The sequence below is a fragment of the Urocitellus parryii genome, chromosome 3 (genome assembly GCF_045843805.1).
Source record: "Urocitellus parryii isolate mUroPar1 chromosome 3, mUroPar1.hap1, whole genome shotgun sequence".
In the NCBI taxonomy this organism is placed as follows: domain Eukaryota; kingdom Metazoa; phylum Chordata; class Mammalia; order Rodentia; family Sciuridae; genus Urocitellus; species Urocitellus parryii.
This window is the reverse complement of record NC_135533.1, coordinates 92,666,120-92,685,863: the sequence shown is the minus strand read 5'-3', so window position 1 is coordinate 92,685,863 and position 19,744 is coordinate 92,666,120. Positions and strand designations below refer to the sequence as shown.

At 32.0% G+C, this 19,744-nt stretch overlaps 1 protein-coding gene across 1 annotated transcript in view; it reads right to left on the bottom strand.

The window, feature by feature from the left end:
- Positions 1–479: 479 nt before the first annotated feature.
- The window catches only part of Septin7 (septin 7), a 78,362-nt gene continuing 59,097 nt past the window's right edge, over positions 480–19,744 (bottom strand). Inside the window, exons 10-12 of the mRNA XM_026387609.2 lie at positions 6,209–6,344; positions 1,929–2,068; positions 480–1,048 (exon numbers count right to left, since the gene is read on the bottom strand). Of these exons, the coding sequence (XP_026243394.2) occupies positions 1,009–1,048; positions 1,929–2,068; positions 6,209–6,344 (316 nt within the window). The 3' untranslated portion in view covers positions 480–1,008. The remainder of the gene's footprint in view (positions 1,049–1,928; positions 2,069–6,208; positions 6,345–19,744) is intronic.

Below are 19,744 nucleotides of genomic sequence, written 5' to 3'. Positions count from 1 at the left end.
GAATTTTTTACAATACAACAAAAATACAGAAATGCAATATATGGAATACAGCTAGATGCAGAATGGTGACTTTTTTTTCTCTTTAAGAGGACATGATGCCCATTTCTAATAAAATAAAGAGACTGCATATAGGTAGAAACAGGTTGGTCGTTAGCTTCACAATTTGCCTAGAAATGATCTATAAATGCATTTTCCCCCTGCTACTTACCATAAAATGTAAAAAGGGAGTTAAAGGAAAGTTTCCTTGTTGGTTCCTACCATATGAAAGATGCTATATTCTATTTTAGCAGGGCAAATATATGGAAAATAACTAAATTAAATGTTATTACAAAAATGAAGCAGTAATGAGATTCTGGCTAAAGAGGGCACTAAATGAGAATAATACATATTTAAAGCATCCAAAACAAACAAAAAAGAGGTTGTTATAAAAAAGCTCTAGGTGCACTGTAAGCATATAGGGTTTTTTTTTTTTTTTTCCATGTGTACTTTTAAACAATGGAAGTGTCAAAAAATAGGGTCAACTGTGTTAGACTAAATTACATTATTGTATAGGCTGCACTGAATGGAACCTTTGTATTATAATTATCATAGAGAAGCATAGTTTGCATCATATTATGGCAATTTATCCTTGATGAAAACCTTCCAGAGTCCTTTTATTTTGGAATATCCTGTAAACAATCAAACCACCAGAACATGATTGTACAACAGTAAAATGTTCTCTTGCATTAAATTGAAGATATCTTTTTAATAAAAATTAAAAAGAAAAAAGAAAAAAAAAAGAAAATGTAGAAAGGTACTTAGAGCTGTTACTTTCTAAGTACATAACACCCTAGACAATTCAAGGCATCTTAATCTCCATCAAGAACAACAAAAAAATAATTTTTGTCATGCTGTTAAATCCATCATTATGGATAAAACTGGTGCAAATTGGTCAAACGGATCCAACAAACACTGATGTCCAAGCTGGCATATTGGCAACTAATACGTAACTGGTGGTCAATAGAGAGTTTAAAAGATCTTCCCTTTCTTCTTGTTCTTTTCCAAGGTCCTAAGTGATTAGAAGAAAACAACTGAGACGAGTGACCATGTTGTAAATATAAAAGACAAAATATGGTAGCAATTGCTAATCCAACTATAAGTTAGATTTTCAAACATTACTTTGTCATTTAAAAAATTATAAGATATGGAAGAGTAAACTATGAAGACAATGCTACTCTATATTAATACTTTTAAACAATCAAATATTAGACAAAATTTCAGGATAAGCATTAAAAATATAATAAAACCATTTTAATAATTTTAATATTGAGAACAATTCTTCCCAAATGAAATACGATACTTTGAAAAACTTCAGCTAAGGGTGGTGCCTTTTTCTCCTGCTGCTATTTATATTATGAAGTACATTTGCTTTTTCAAATATATTTTTCATTATCTTTGAGCCAAAAATTAGTAGAAAGACAGTAAAATTAAGGAGGAGGAATAAATTAAAAGTATTAGAAATTAGATGTACATCCTCATATCTTAAGCTTATCTTAAAGAAGCCATTCGATGCAATTAAAATATACCTAAATGTATAAAAACCTTTGTAACATCATTGTTTTCCATGCATACCAAATTCTGAAAATAACAATTGTATCCAACAATTGTGGGGGAGGGAAGTAAGATATCAGTTAAGGTGAGTTAACTGGAGAGAACAGATATGGTGCTCTAAAATTATAATTATAAATTATAGATTAAGTCATGGAAAATATACTGGAAAAAATACACTAATGAATCCATCCATATAAAAACACCCATGAAAGCAACTGTGTGTGAGAATGCATGATAGTGGGTGATAACTTTTAAAATAGTATTCTGATATTTTTAAAATAGGAAAATAATTATTTAAAACATTAATAAACACATTTCTTAAGAATTTGATGAGTTACCTCGAAGAGTTCTGTTGTTCTAAAATACGCTGTTGAGCTTCCCAGTTTGCTTTCTCCTCCTCAAACTGACGACGTTTTTCTTCTAATTCCTTATGCTGGGCTTCCAAATTCTTTTTCATTTGCTCATGACGTCGCTGCAGCTAAATCACAGTATGATATATAAATAAAAACTGTTTAAGAAATCAGAGGCAGAAGAATGTTCCATCCAGGTGTCCTAATGTTAAGAATATGGGCACTGAGTCCTACTGCTATAAATTCAGAGTGCCACCTGGAAAGCACTGGTGAGGATTCCTCCTATTATAGGACCTGCCACCCAAAGTACCAGTGACCCAAGAAAATAATCTTGGGAGACATAAAAAAAATGCAACAAACTTACAGTTGTGTAGCACTTTATAATGGACAATTATTATCTTATTATCTCATTTTTCTTTATTCACAAATATGTTGGAGGCTGAGCAGGAAAAACATCATTGCTTCCACTGTACAGATGAGGAAATAGTTGCAGAATTTAAGTGACTTGCTCAAGATCACTAGCCAGAAAGTGACAATACTGGACTTGAACCTAAGTCTCCTAATTCCAAGTTCAGAAAGCTGAGACAGGGGGAAAGAAAGAAGTTAGTTAAGGACCTAAGAGCCCCAAGATCCCAGTGTAATGGGTAATATCCCCTAATTCTTGTAAAGGAGTGGTTCTCAAATACTGGTCTTCATACGAATCATCTAGGGTGCTTTTTAAGAAAACAGAATCCTGAACCTATCTATATATACTGAATTTGAATCTTTGGGTGTTATGTCTAGAAACATAGGTTATAAATAAGCTCCAGTGATTCTAATGTAGGTCATCCTTACTACACTAAGAATTAATGCTGTAAAGAACTGCTGGCTGAGAGATGGAAAACACTCATGCAAATAAACTTCAGAGCCAAAGACCTTAAGTCTAATGGCTCATTAGGTAAATAATAATTTCATAAGAAACTATTCAATCTATTTCTGAATAGTCAATAAATAAAAAAAATCAGATTAAATCTTATTATACCAAATGCCCAAGGGTGATTCAAAATCTTCAATTGTTCAGAAATTATGTTCTATTGAAGATTTAACTGGTGAGTTAACACCTTGAATTTGGATATAATTCTTTATACAATTTTTCTTATTTTACAAATCCACAAAAACTAATGTTGTATTTTTTGCTATTGCAAACACTTTAAGCAATTCCTACAAAAGAAAGTCACCTACAATACATTTAAGCAAAGATGAGTCAAATCTGAGGTGAAATCTTCCTGATGACAGTAAGTTAGTAAGAAAAAAAACAGAAAATAGGAACATAAGAACATGCTTCCAGTTATTTTTAAATGCCAGGGAATCATGCATAAACAAATGATGCTGGATACTGTTTACTTCTAGTATTAGGAAAGAGAGGGACAACAACAAGGGAAAGATTTTAAATGAAAGATTTAAATGATATGGTTCTATTTCTTAAGCTGGGCAATAGGTTCATAGACATTCATTATTCGTAAACTTACATTTATAATACAAATAAGTAATTATGTTCTGTGTTAACTGCATGTAAAAAATAGTATAGGTCATAATCCCTTCCCCTCAAGAAACCTTTGGGGTCAAATGTGTATTGAAGTTCAGAATTTTTCAGATATTAAAGAAGCAATAACTACTTAGGAAGAGGCATATAATATTTAAAAACCTTCTGGGCTATCTGAGCAACAACTATAATCAAATATCTTGTTTTTTTGCTGTAAAATATGAAAATATTCACAAAAGCAGGGAAAAAACCGCATAGTTCATATTGCATTTTACACTTTGAAATTGTGGAAAACAGGACTGTGGACCTGTCTTGTGATTAAAAGCAAATTTAAGCACTGAGCAGGTTCAAATGCTGGCTTATGACTATGTAGCACTGACCAAGTTAATTATCCTTCCTCTCATCTATAAGAGGAGATGAGCAGTAACACCCACCTTTTAGGGATGTGGTATGGATTAAATGACATAATACACAAGAGATGCTTGGTACTATACCTAACACGCTGTACTGCTAGGTATAAGTGGCTATACCCACAAATATTTCCAGCAGAATGAATTTGAGGATAAACTGTATTAAGCAAGGCTAAAATTGCTTTATTTTTTAAATCTATATTATGTTTATATACATATTTATATAATCAAGAAGCTTTTCAAACTTATTACCACAGTGATGTTGGTAAGCATATCCCAGAGTGGAGTTCCATGAAACAAGAGGAATGAGCACACTATTTATCTAATAGACTTAAGAGTATAGGGGGAACTTGGCTCAGATCTCTTCTTAGGTCCCTTTCAATGCTAAGATTCCATATTTCAAAACATAATTTCTCAAAACTGCTCTTACCATTCACAGTAATTATGAAAATTCCAGAAGGGTTCTTTGGCTACTGTTCCACAATTGCCTGTTTATAACATTTACTCTTAGGAACATGTCCTAAACTATGTCTACATTAAATTAAGTTAAACTATATTTAGATTTTTTTAGTGGAATCTCATTGTGGAGATAAACTAGTTGGCTCATTATTATTACTTTTTCCCCCTTCTCTGGATATGGATTTTTCATATTATCCATTAGTAAGGAGGTAAAGACTCAAAAGGATTTACTTAAATAATAGGCTGGTAAACAAAGAATAAACTTAACTCAAAAATATCATCTTAATAATTTATAATAACCATAAGAGAGATTATTAATTAATTCTTAAGTAAGAGTATATGCCTGCACATTTTGGTTGGCTCAATGATTCGGAGGGCACTATTATTGGCATTTAGTGGCAGGTAACAGGGATACTAATCCTGCAGTACTCAGTAGTTTTAAATCAACAGGAATTAACCTATAAATTAAACTCACAACAAATATGATAATAATAAAGGTTTTCATAAGAAATTACAAGAAAAGCCCAGTAATGAAGGAGAAATGTTTCAGAATAAAAACATTTCCTTGAAGTTATTGGATACTTATGTCACATTCTATCAGTGGATTAGAGTACTTTTGGTTATGTCTTTAAAAACCTTTAAAAAAAAAAAAAAAGGTTTCAGTATTTTCTTCAATAATTACAAAAGCAATGAGATCAACTGTAAGGATGTAACAGAAGAGATCTGAATATCTTTTTAAATATATTTATATACAAACATTATTGGTGAAGACACAGAAAGGGATCTTGCTAAATTTTATCACTAAACATTATTTTTAAAATATTTCTTGTTACAGTCATTCCATATATTTAAAAACAATTGTTATTTTATAATTTTTAATTATAGATTAACGTAATTTATGTTGAGCAAACCTATACTGACTGACTTACTCTGGGCTAAGAGTTTTCTTTTCTTTTCTTTTTTTTTTTTAATCTAGAGACATTTTTTATTTGTAGTTGACACAATACCTTTATTTTATTTACTTATATGTAGTGCTGAGGATTGAACCCAGGACACCTTGCATGTGCTAGGCAAACACTCTACCGCTGAGCCACAACCCCAGCCCCAAGAGTTTTCTTTTCTTAAACATCCATCAAAGCAACTATTCTAAGGATTCTTACCTTAAGTGCATCTTTTTCTCCATCTTTTCTTTCTTGTCACTTTAATGAAGTAAATTCTGCAAGGTTTTTTTTTGGTTTGTTTGTTTGTTTGTTTTTTAAATTAATAGAAACTACATGAAAGACTCAACATCTAGAGGGATTTCAAGACAGCAGATATGTGTGCTGGGATACTTTGGCACCACTGTGCCCCAATGTTAGAAATTAGTTTAATACTACAGTATAAAGTAAGTCCAACTTATTTAGAAATTAATATTCCCTCATTTTCTCCCTGGCCACTGTCCATTTTATTCAGGCATGCCCTTAGTTCAATTAAGGTTCTTTCTTTCTCATACATATATAAATAAATTTGTTCAATTATTATTATCCTAATACTAAGTTTTTATTCTTACATTCATTCATAACTCTGACCTTCAGTTTTTTAATACTGATTATTAGAGTGGCTTATATTTTATTTTTCATAAATAAAAAAAAGTTTTTCATTGCTCATTGTAATTCTAATATAATTCATTATAAGTATTCTGACTACTATATTAGGTCTCCCTACCTAGCACACTGTGCCCAAGCACTTACATATTGAGTATATATTATTTTATAATAAATATAATACTTGTTTTCATTTCCCCAGTTTGTTACACTAGGGCATGAAATTAAAAAAAAATGCATGCAGAAAGTTTGTATTATTATTTTAAAAAGAATACTATGTCTGTAAGAGATTACCTCAGCTTCAGAGTCCTTCAATTTTTGAACTTTTTCTTTGACCTTCATTTCAAACACCTGCTCCATCTCCATTTCCATCTTCTTCATCTTGGCTACATGCTCCCTCCTTTCTTCTTCCATTTGTGCCAGAGGACTCCTGTCATGAACATTAAGAATAATCATTAAACATTTATAAATGAAAATTGTAATACAAAAGTCTAAAAGAACTGGTGAAACACGAGATGCTACAGATGCCATTATTATTTATATGTACCAAATAATTTTTGAAATATTTTACTTACATCATTCTAAGTGATACATGACATGGATTCATTTATGAACAAATGAGATAAAATCCTCAGAAACATGATATTTTAAACTTGAACTTCCTTCTGTGAGAATTTACCAATAAACCTCAATCACTAGAACATAATTATTATAAGAAAAGATCTAAAATAACCAAAGCAACTATGAGATGGTTCTTTGTGAACATCAACTGTAACGATGACACATAAAATGACCTGTAGAAGGAAAATAAGAAACATTTTCCAAATACATTCACAAAATGAAAAAAATAGGAAAAAAAATTAATTTTGAATTTTCTTTAAAGAAAAATTGAAAGCATGAAGAAAGTGAGTTAATATATGAAGCATATTTTTAGTTCCACTAAAATTTGAGGTATTATAATTTCTGCAATGACTACTGATATCACAATTACATTTTATTACAAAAATTCCAACTATTTGATAATTGAACTGATACTGCTAAAAACAACTACTAGTCAATACTTAAAACACTATTCAGGTTTGAAGAATATTTCTAGGCTTCTTAAAATTTTTTAATGTTTTGAAAATTCATCTTTATTTCAAATGTTTCAGTGTTTTAAATTTTAAACTGTTCAATGGCTTATACACATACACATACATGAAATAATAAGGATCAAATATTTTGATATTTATTTTTGAAATGCCAGAATAGGCATTAAGCACAGTTAAATAATAATAAAAAAAAAAGTTTAACACGGACATGAAAGTCCATGGGCTCAAATCTCTTTGCATAATAATGTTATCATTTTTTCATATTTTAAAATATTTACCAATATTTACACGTAAATTTATGTTAAAGCTAGCATATTTAAACATATGAGAGAATGACAAAATATCCAGGGGAGAATGATGAGTCGGCTCTGTTGTTTTGTAGATATCTGAAAATTAATGAATACACCGAAGCACCTTGAAAGAAGGCAAGCCCTTTTCTGACTTTGTTGATAAACACATTTATTTATTTTGACTCTATAAAAAATAATTTACAACTTAAATGGGTGATTTTATCTCAACAGTGGTAATGTTTTTTTTTATTTCCCCAATAATTTAAAGGGCCAATCACTTTAACCTTGATATGTCACATTCTTATGGTGACCTCTCATTAGGCTGAGTATTTCTGACCATACACAGCTCTCTTCTTTCCTATCAAGGAGGACAAAAAAAGCTTAGATAGAAAATACTAAATAAGACAGAATATCAGCTACTACCATTTTTTCTTAGCAAAAAGGAAGAATAAGTATGTACTGCTTTGATGAAGATGATTTGTTTATATAGTGTAAAGTATTTAACCTAAGGATACTTCTTTCCAAAGGAAAACTTACTTCTATTTGGAAATCTACAGTGTATTTTACCAACTAAACAACTAAGCAGAAGTTATGAAAATAAAACTAAACCAGATATACTAACTTAGAACAAGAGCCTGCATTTATAAAGCAGTGTTTGTTGAAGAAATTTTAAAGTGTAGCATTATTTCATTACAAGGTGATGACAGCCAGGTGCAGTGGTGTTTCCTATAATCTCAGCTACCTGGGAAACTAAAGCAGGAGGACCGAAAAGTCCTAGACCAGTCTGGGCAGTTTAGTGCAGCCCTTTCTCAAAACTTTAAAAAACATAATAAAATAAAGGCTGGTCTTATATCCAGCAAAATTAAGCTTTAGATTTGATGATGAAATTAAAACCTTCCATGATAAACAGAAGTTAAAAGATTTTACAACTCAAAAGCCTGCACTACAGAAAGAAAACCCATGAAAATCAGCAAAGGGAGGTTTTAGTCTAAAGGAAAAACAGGTCAAAGGACAAACCAATTCAAGTTAAATACCAAAAAATAAACAGAAATGGCTGGAAATACAAATCATATCTCAATAATAACCCTGAATGTTAATGGCCTAAAATCATCAATCAAAAGACATAGACTGGGGCTGGGGATGTGGCTCAAGTGGTAGCGCGCTAGCCTGGCATGCGTGGAGCACTGGGTTCGATCCTCAGCCCCACATAAGAATAAAGATGTTGTGTCCACCGAAAACTAAAAAAATAAATACTAAAAAATTTCTCTCTCTCTCTCTCTCTCAAAAAAAAAAAAAAAAAAAAAAAAAAAAAAGACGTAGACTGGCAGATTAGACTAAAAAAAAAAAGACCCAACAATATGCTGTGGAAAAGACATTCACAGACTGACGGTAACAAGGCTGGGAAAAATCACACCACTCACATGGACTGCGGAAGCAAGCAGGGATTCCCATCCTCATATCAAATAGACTTCAAGCCAAAATTAATCAAAAGGGATAAGAAGGATTTTTCATACTGTTTAAGGAAACAATTCATCAAGAAGACATAACAATAATAAATGTATATGCCCCCCCCAAAAAATGGAGTTTCTACATTCATTAAACATACTCTTCTCAGGTTCAAGACTCAAATAGACTACAACACAATAATTCCTTTTGACTTTTAACATACCTCTTTCACCACTGGATAGATCATCCAAACAAAAGCTGAACAAAGAAAATACGGATCTCAATAATACAATCAATAACTTAGACTTAACTGACATATATAGAATATTTCATCCTTCAATGAACGAATACACTTTCTTCTCAGCAGCACATGGATCCTTCTCTAAAATAGACCATATATTATGCCACAAAGCTATTCTTAGCAAATACAAAAAAAGGAAGAGATACTACCCTGCATTTTATCAGATCATAATGGAATGAAATTAGAAATCAATGATAAAATAAAAAATAAAAGCTACTCCAATACCTGGAGACTAAATAATATGCTACTAAATGAGCAATGGGTTGCAAAAGACATCAAAGAAGAGATTAAAAGATCTTTAGAGGTGAATGAGAACATAGATACAATGTATCAAAAATCTCTGGGACACTATGAAGACAGTACTAAGAGGAAAGTTCATTGCATGGAGTTCATTCCTTAAAAGAAGAAAAAGTCAACAAATAAATGACTTAACATTACATCTCAAAGCCCTAGAAAAAAAGAAGAACAAATCAACACCAAAAGCAGAAGACAGGAAATAATTAAAATCAGAGCTGAAATCAATGAAATTGAAACAAAGAAACAAAATAAAAAGTTGGTTCTTTGAAATAATAAATAAAATTGACAGACCCTTAGCCATGCTAACAAAGGATAGAGAAAACTCAAATCACTAACATACATGATGAAAAAGGAAATATCACAACACTTCAGAGCTACAGAAGATAATTAGAAATTTTTTAATTGTTTTTAGTTGTTTTATTTATTTATTTATTTTATATGGTGCTGAGGATCAAATCCAGTGCCTCACGCATGCAGGGCAAGCACTCAACCACTGAGCCACAACCCCAGCCCCAAAAATTATTTTGAAAACTTATACTCCAATAAAATAGAAAATATTGAAGGCATTGACAAATTTCTAGTCACATGATTTGCCCAAATTGAATAAGGATGATATATTTCAAGTGATGAAACAGAAGACACCATCAGAAACCTACGAACCAAGAAAAGCCCAGGATCAGATGGATACACAGCCGTGTTCTACAAGACCTTTAAAGAAGAACTAATACAAATAGTCCTCAATTTACTTCAGGAAATAGAAAAAGAGGGAGCACTTCCAAATACATTCTATGAGGCCAATGTCACCCTGATTCCAAAACTAGGCAAAACACATCAAAGAAAGAAAACTTCAGACAATATCTCTAATGAACATAAATGCAAAAATTCTCAATAAAATTCTGACAAATTATGAGGATGCCCTTAGGCCTGAGCCTAAGTAACTCTATTTTAAAAACTTCAGTTTGAAACCTGCAATCTCAATGAGGTTCTCCTCCCATCTTCTGTGCAACTCCACTTCTCCCTCTTTTTCTCTCCCACCTCTCTTTCCTATTTAGTGGTAGTCTTCTTCTCATGCTCTTCCTTGTTATACAGAATACATATATGATGTTGTAATGAGAAAAAGAAAAAAAAAGTGTGTCACATTAGATTGGATAGAGAGAAAGGATGGGAGAGGAGGGGAGGAGTAGGAAGGATAGGAAGGGCAGCAGAACAGAAAAGACAATATGATTGATGTATGTACATTCCATGTATGTATTATATATCAAAATGCATTCTACTGTCATGTATGACTAAAAAATAAATAAATAAATAAAAATTAAAAAAAAAAAAAAGAAAGAAACCTGCAATCTCATCAGGCACGGCTAACAGAGTCCTCCATTGTGGTCCTCAAGCACAAACAAGTCCACCGGACCAGATGTTTTAACCCCAGGGTAAATGATGTTACTGAGAAATTCAGTGGCAGTTGATAAGGATTAAAAGGAGGGGAGGGGCAAAAGCCCCAAAATTTAGTATAAATAACAGAGCAAATGAACATACATTCAGCCAGCCGATACTGATGCCCTCACACTGAGAGCCTGATGAGGATCTGGACTGACATCCCAATACTTTTGCTGATCTTCTGCATCTGCCTCACTGCTCTCAAACTCTACAGCCACAACTTCTCCCTATGATCCTCTCCTCAGCTAGCCATCAGCTCCACTCCAGAAGCCTGCCTTGGTTCCTGATCTGATCACCATGGTCTGAGTGTGCATCTGCCGGATTTAAAGCCTAAGGCTAGAGACTTTTGATCTGACACTTGAACTTAGTGTGCAGAGAGAATGTCTGTCATTAGCCGGTCATGATTAAGTGTGTCTGCAGTGCTTAGAATTAATCTAGAATTGTTTACTGTGAATTAATTAATCCTGAATTGTTTGCTGTGAATTAATTGTGTCTACTGCAGTGCCTAGCATTAAGGATTGTCATTTTCTTGATTAAGAACCTATAGAGTGAAATTGTATGAGTGATTTGAGTGAAAAAAGCATTGCAAAGGGCAGAAGCATGTGGACATTCTTTATTTCTCACCCTCGACTGCATAAGTGGCACCTTTTGACCATCGAAACACAAATCAAATAAAAAAACATATCAAAAAGATAGTGCAAGGATCAAGTGGGGTTCATCTCAGGATACAAGGTTGGTTCAACATACGGAAGTCGATAAATGTAATTCATCACATCCATAGACTTAAAAAACCATACGATCATCTCAATAGACGCAGTAAAAGCATTCGATAAAATTAGCACCCCTTCATGTTCAAAACACTAGGAAAATTAGGGATAACAGGAAAATATCTCAACACTGTAAAAGCTACCTATGCTAAGCCCCAGGCCAACATCATTCTAAATGGAGAAAAATTGAAAGCATTGTCTCAAAAGACTGGAAAAAGACAGGGATGCCCTCTTTTACCATTTCTATTTAAAATACTTCTTGAAACACTGGTCAGAGTGATTAGACACATCAGAAAACTTGGGAGCAGACAAAAGAAATTAAAGTATACAGACAGGAAAAGAAGAATTCAAATTAGCACTATTTGCCAACGATATGATTCTATACTTAGAAGACCCAAAAAACTCCACCAGAAACTTCTAGAACTAGTAAATGAATTCAGCACAGTAGCAGGATACAAAATCAACACCCATAAATCAAAGGCATTTCTGTGTAACTGTGGCAAATCCTCTGAAAGGAAAACTACCCCGTTTACAATAGCCTCAAAATAAATGAATGAATGAATGAAAGAATGAATAAAATAACAAAAGAGATGAAAGACCTCTACAACGAAAACTACAGAACCCTAAAGAAATTAAAGAAGACCTTAGAAGATGAAAAGATCACCCTTGTTCTTGCATAGGCAGAATTAATATTGACAAAAGCACTACATAGATTTAATGCAATTCCAATAAAAATCCCAATGACATTCCCCATAGAAATAGAAAAAGCAGTCATGAAATTCCTGGAAAAATAAGAGACCCAAAATAGCTAAAGCAATCCTTAGCAGGAAGAGCGAAGCAGATGGTATCACTATACCAGACCTTAAACTATCCTACAGAACAACAGTAACAAAAATGGCATGGTATTGGCACCAAAATATACTGGTAGACCAATGGTACAGAATAGAGGACACAGAAACTAACCCACATAATTACAGTTATCTTATATTAGACAAAAGTGCCAAAAACATACACTGGAGGAAAAAATAGCCTCTTCAACAAATGGTGCTCAGAAAACTGGAAATCCATATGCAGAAAAATGAAATTAAATCCATCTCTCTCACCATACATAAAACTTAACTCAAAGTGGATCAAGGACCGAGGAATTAAGCCAGAGACCCTGCATCTAACAGAAGAAAAGTAGGCCCCAATCTCCATCATATAGGATTAAGCCCCCACTTCCTTAATCAGACTCCTATAGTGCAAGAATTAAATCAAGAATTAATAAATGGGACAGATTCAAACTAAAAAGCTTCTTCTAGCAAAAGAAACAATCAGTGAGGTGAAGAGAGACCCTACAGCTTGGGAGCAAATTTTTACCACTTGCACATCAGATAGAGCACTAATCTCTAGGGATATAAAGAACTCAAAAAGCTAAACACCAAAATAATAAATAACCCAATCAATAAATGGGCCAAGGAATTGAACAGACACTTCTCAGAAGGTGATATACAATCAACAAATATATATAAAAAAATGTTCAACATCTCTAGCAATTAGAGATATGCAAATGAAAACTATACACTTAAGATTTCATCTCATTCCAGTCAGAATGGCAGCTATGAAGAATATAACAATAATAAGTATTGGCAAGGATATGGGGGAAAGGCACAATCATACACTGCTGCTGGGTCTGCAAAATGGTGCAACCAATATGGAAAGAAGTATGGAGATTTCTTGGAAAATTTGGAATGGAACCACCATTTGATCCAACTATCCCACTCCTTGTTCTATACCCAAAGGACTTAAAAACAGCATACTACGGCCACATCAATGTTTATTGCAGCATAATTCACAACAGCTAAACTGTGGAACCAACCTAAATGCCCATCAGTAGATGAATGAATAAAGAAAATGTGGTATTTATAGACAATGGAATATTACTCATCAATAAAAGAGAATGAAATCATGACATTTGCAGGTAAATGGATGGAGCTGGAGAATATAATGCTAAGTGAAGCTAGCCAATTCTAAAAACCAATGCCAAATGTTTTCTCTGATATAAGGAGGCTGATTCATAGTGGGGTTGGGAGGGGAAGCATGTGAAGATTAGATGAATTCTAGATAGGGCAAAAGGGAGAGAGGGGAAGGGAGGTGGCAAGGGATATAAAAAAGATGGTGGAATGAGATGGACATCATTTCCCTAAGTACATGTATGAAGACACAAATGGTGTGAATATACTTTGTATACAATCAGAAATGTGAAAAAATGTACTCTATACCAGTAATATGAATTGTATTGCATTCTGCTGTCATATAAAATAAATTAGAATAAAGAAATAAAATTTTTAAAAATTGAAATTCAAAATAAATAAATAAAGTTTAGGACTATAGCTCAGTGGTAGAGTGCCACTGGATTCAATTTTCAGTATCACCAAAACAAACAAACTTTTCTTATATTTCTTATACTAATGGCAGGCGTTTTAATTTTTTAAAAATTTTTTATGGTGCTAGGGATTAAACCCAGGGGCACTATCACTGAGCTACATCCCAATACTCTTTTTTTAAAATTTTGAGACAGGGTCTCATTAAGTTGCACAGCTTACATTCCTCCTGCCTCAGCCTTCCTCGTCACTGGGAACATAGGAGTGTACCACCAGCTAATGGCAGGGGTTTTTAAAACACAGGGATCTCAGATCTTTTGCGCAGAGTGTTAGTGACTGCCCTGAAGTAAGCATACTAAATAGATGTGTGCTTAAGTTCATTTTGCTGGTGAGATGACCCAAAGCTTTTGTTAGCTTTTCAAAGGGTTTCTAACTTCAATTCCTCAAACACTCCCAAAATTTCCTCGTTAGACTCTATATAATAATCTAGTAACTATTATTGAGTTGATAGTCTTAAATAATTGAATATGTATACTTAAGCAACTTATTTAACAATATAGCCACGATTCAAAAACAAATATTTCAATATTGTAAATATATTGAATAAATCAGGATTTGAGAGAATATAATAATCATTTTAATGTTAAACACATATTCATACTTATAATAACCTAATGCTAATTTTATGTATCTCTGGGAAGAATCAGGCAATTCACATAAAGAATTTATAGTAATCCATACACATTAAAGGCTATCTACCAGTTTTCAAAGAGTAAACCTTGTCACCTAAATTATTATTTAAATGACTCTTGAGGAAAAATAGCAAACTACAGGGAAACAATGATGTTTTGAAATGTGCTTCTTGTTGTTGTTGTTGTTTATTTGTTCTAATTAGTTATACACGACAGAATGCATTTTGATTCATTGTACATAAATGGATCACAACTTTTCCTTTCTCTGGTTGTAAACAATGTAGGGTTGCACCACATGTGCAGTCATGTATGAACCTAGGGTAATGATGTTCATCTCATTCCACCATCATTTGAAATCTGCTTTTGAATTCAAATTTTAAATATTAGGAATCTGTGCATAGTAAACAAGAACTGATTATATCTTTCAAAAGATAAATAATCCTTTACATGCCTACCTAAAAGATAAAAAATACTGAACATGTTTAAACACTACTAAAAGCAACAAATAAAGGCAAATGTATAGCTTTGAGGATTAAATAATTAAGGTATGTGCCTTAAGTTAAAAATCTTATGGTAAAATTTGTTACAGTGAGTTAATTTATTCCCCCAATTCTCTTATCAATAAGCATTCCAAATCGTTATGAAAATATATTTTATGCAATTATCTTCTGATAGCCTGTCCAAAGTTCCAAACCTATTAAATGTGTATTTTCAAAAGAAAATCCGCAATAGATGATGTTTGAGATACTTCTTCATCCTTGATCATGCTTGATCCCTGACCAAATGAACTGATATTCAAATATTATGAAAAAAATGTTCATGCATACCTAAAATGGATCTTTAAATTCTTTAATTTTTAAAATAAATCAGTATTCCACTTCCAGTTACCTTTATTAAAATGATTCTTTTAAAACCATAATACAAAATTGTGCTTACAATGTAGAAAATGCAGGAAAAAGAATCACTTTTTATTATCACATTTAGTATTATTTCTTTTCCCCCCAACTAAAATGGATGGCTGGAAAAACCAAGTTACATTATTGCCTGTTTGCTTTTTAATGGGAAATTCCCCTACCCCACAGATATGCTAAAAGCTTTGCAAACCCAATCTTGTCAAAGAAATTAATAGCAACCCAGTCAAAGAAATGGAAAAAGTCTCATAAAAGGAAAAGAAAAAGGCTATCACATAACCTGAATACCAAACTAAATCCCCAAAGATACAATATAGTTCCTTTCAGGGTTCTCTTTAACAGAGTTAGAATTCTTTTTTTTTTAAATATTATTTTCATGTGAAGATTTTTTAATCTAAATTTATTTATTTATTTATTTATTTATCTATTTATTTATTTATTTTTATGTGATGCTGAGGATCGAACCTAGGGCCTTGCATATGCAAGGCGAGCACTCTACTGCTGAGCCATAACCCCAGCCCTGGTTAGAATTCTTTAAAACCACCAGATAATTCATCCTTTGGTGAACAGTAACAGAATCACAACAAGGGCCACATGAAGTTGACTCAGCAAAATTCTATCATGGTTGTATTTCATGACATACATTTCATTCAAATTATGTGTGTGGTATTTCTTGAAGAATACATTAAGCTAGTACATTTAATACTTTCACTCCAATGGTTAGTTAGTCACTATATATCTGACATATAGTTTTCATGTAAAATTTTCCAAAAGAATTTCATTTCAACAGATTTCAAAGACGAACAAATTTTCAAAAATTTCGGGAAACAATATTTGTCAGTATTCTGCCAAATGAGAGCATTAAAACCAATCATAAACAACATAAAATCCCAACTATTATTTTTATAAAAGTACATTTGAACAAAGAGTGAGGGATATAACTGAATAAATTTAATTTTAGGGGGAAACTTTTATAATTAAAAACTTTTTCATGAAAAGAGTTCTAAGGATCAACTCTGAAACCTGTATTTTTAGGAACTCAGTTACTTGTAAAGTTATCCTAAGAGCGGAGATGAAGAAGGCTATAGAAAAGAGAAATGAACTGACAAGCAGGAAAGAGCTAACAGGATGTGCCCACAAACCTGGAGCATGTTATCAACCATCTTAATACTGCTAATGATAGATAAAGAGTTCAGAGATAATCAACAGTGATTTTAAGTAAAAGGTACAAGAAAAATCAAGGAAGAAAGCAGCATATAAAACTCTAAAAAACAAATTAGCAAAAAAGGATAGCTCTCCCCTTATTGAGGATCATTTTCTTTCTTTAAGGAGATTTGTAATCTGGATATGGACCTCTTCTCCCCTTTCCTTTACAACCCCTTATTGAATGTGTTTGATGGGGAGGTCTCACTTTCTGTGGCTTCCAACAACCTACCATCCCCCATACAGAAATGCACAAGATACACTCTCCCTGAGGATTTAAGAAGTGGGGCTGGGGATATAGCTCAGGTGGTAGAGTGCTTGCCTCACATGTACAAGGCCCTGAGTATGATCCCCAGCACCAACAACAACACCACCAAAAAAAAAAAAAAAAAAAAAAAAAGACTTAAAGAAGTACTAAAAAACTGATAACTTATTTGTCAGATACAGGTAATACCTGGCCAGTTGTTAAGAATAGTAACCCTTTCTTGAGTGTCTAGAAAGCCTTGAGACAAGCTAGTATTTAACTAGACAATTTCAGCTACCTTTCAGATTTTAACCACACATTCTCATTCTTGATTTTAAGTCCTTCCAGAACAATTATTTTAGGACCAATTTTCAGATATGCAAAACAAATATATTTTCATTTTTATTCCACAGTTAAGCACACTCTGTTTGTCAAAAATTGCCTCAGAAAATTAAAAATAAGATAAATTAATACTATCCAATTCCTAACATTTTTTGAACAATTTAGCTTATAAACCAAATATGATTAGCACTTTATGAAGTGTGTATTGCCATATAAAGGTTAGTTTAACTATAAATTTTGAATACGTGTTCTTGTGTGTATACACACATAAATGTGAGTATGCACACATATATGTGTGGGTATGAAGAAATGTTGTTTACTGGGTAATGAAAAAAACAGGTTCCTCAGCAATCAATAGATTGAATAATTGACATTATCATCAATTTTCTTTCTTTCTCAAATTGCCTACATTAAACCCTATTTAGATTCCATAAAAAGTAAATTTAAAAAGAACTACCACCAACATTTTTTAAAGGGACCAAAGAGATTGTCTAGTTGAATTATCTCTAAAATTGGGACTCTATATGAAGTCTTTTAAGTTATTTAAGCATGAGTAGTTTTAAGAGAATAAATTTCCAGATCCTCAACTTCTATACAAATTCTTAGTTAAACTGATCTGCCTGAAATTTCCCAAGTTGCAGATAGCCCTTCTCTCACTTTCAAGAAGAACCTACTCCTTCATCTCATTTACTGAGGTATATCTTCAATGATAAATCCATAAAGCATCTGCGTTTCCCAATATTAAAACGTTTCTATTAAGGGAAAAGCATGTTTTTAGATGTTAGAAACAGTGTTTTGAACCATGTTCAGATGCTCTAAGTTCATACAAAATGAGATGGTTGGAGTACTGGCAACTTTTTTTTTTTTTTAAACAATTCTGCTTCTTCCAAGACTGTATTATTGCAACCTCAACCTCTCCCTGCTATCGTTGTCAAAGGACACATCACTATGGAGGGAGAGTCCCATTAGAGCAATCCAAAAAAAGAACTTCAATAAGAAGCCTAAACTCATACTTCATATACTTAAACATTAGTCTTTATTTTTAGTTATTCATGGATATGTATCTAGCTGTAATAAAGGCATTATAAACTGCTGATATTGTTTTTTTTTAATTTAGCTACTATGCTTTTTGAAATTGCTAAAACTTTCAAGATAACATATAAATAATGGATGAACTTTTAAGTGACTTCTTTCAGATTTAATATGTCTCAATGACTTCCTTATAATTAGTGTAAAAATTTAATATTTATTACCTCAATAAGGAATAAATTCTAATCAAATTGTATCAAACATCTTTTACAATTATAGTCATTCTGTAATTGGTTTGATCTCTAAAAACATTTCTTTTTCTACTTACTAGCTTCTGGGGCAATTTGCTTTTTAGCATGCAAACTTTTCTTTTTTTATTTCCACAGGCAAACTTTTGTCATGAGTCATCTTGACATAGATTTCTGATAGTATTCTTTTTATACTACTTCTACTTCTTAAACTTTCTTCCTGGGTTATAACTGAACTCATCAAGTTAAGCCCAAAGAATAGAATTCTGTATACATTTAAAAAATTTTTAAATCAAAGCTTAAGATTTACTATTTTTCTCTGAATTACCTTACCTATAACTAATAGGAGGACTACTCCAATTGTATTATTTTAAAAATCTTAAATTTGAAATGTGGAAAAAGTAATTTCTCATGTTTAGGATATAAACAATTATTTAATTTAAAAAAATTAACATGAAGTACATACCTTTAATGAAAAATACATTGGTAGTACATTTGTCTTTAAACATTATATAAAATCATCAGTAGCTTTGTGTATGCTTTTCTTTTAAATAGTTAAAAGTCCCCAAATTAAAGAAAATACATTTAAAGTAGATTAAAATTTTATGAATATTCACTATTATAAATTCTTTTATTTTGTATTAAAATTGTTCACATACATTTTGTGAAGGAGAAAAAAACTAAACCTTATCTCAAATAGGATTTTATATTTTTAAATATGAAAGTGACATTTTTCTATTCCATTATAAGGAATATTGACAGCTACAAAAACAACACTATTGCTTTTTTTAAAAACTTTTCTCATTATTTACATATACAATTCCTCAGGATTCTCTCCAAATGATAAGATAATATCTAGCTGCAATGTACATCACTTAAAATAGTTTTCATTATAGTTTTGGTCTTCAACAATCCAAATAAAGGAAGTGTAGGGTATAGACATGGTTATCAAAAATCCTACTTTCTCATATATCTCCCCACACCTCCATCATAAAACCCATCACAGTTTGCAATATGCAATCAGTAAGGCAAAGCTACATGCTTGGTAGTCATACTATTCTCACTAACAAGAGAAGAAATCCAAATGCTAGCTAATTTACTTCTTGGAATACACAATAGAATATGAATACAGAAGGTAATAAGACTATATTCATCAGAATATTTTTGTTTGG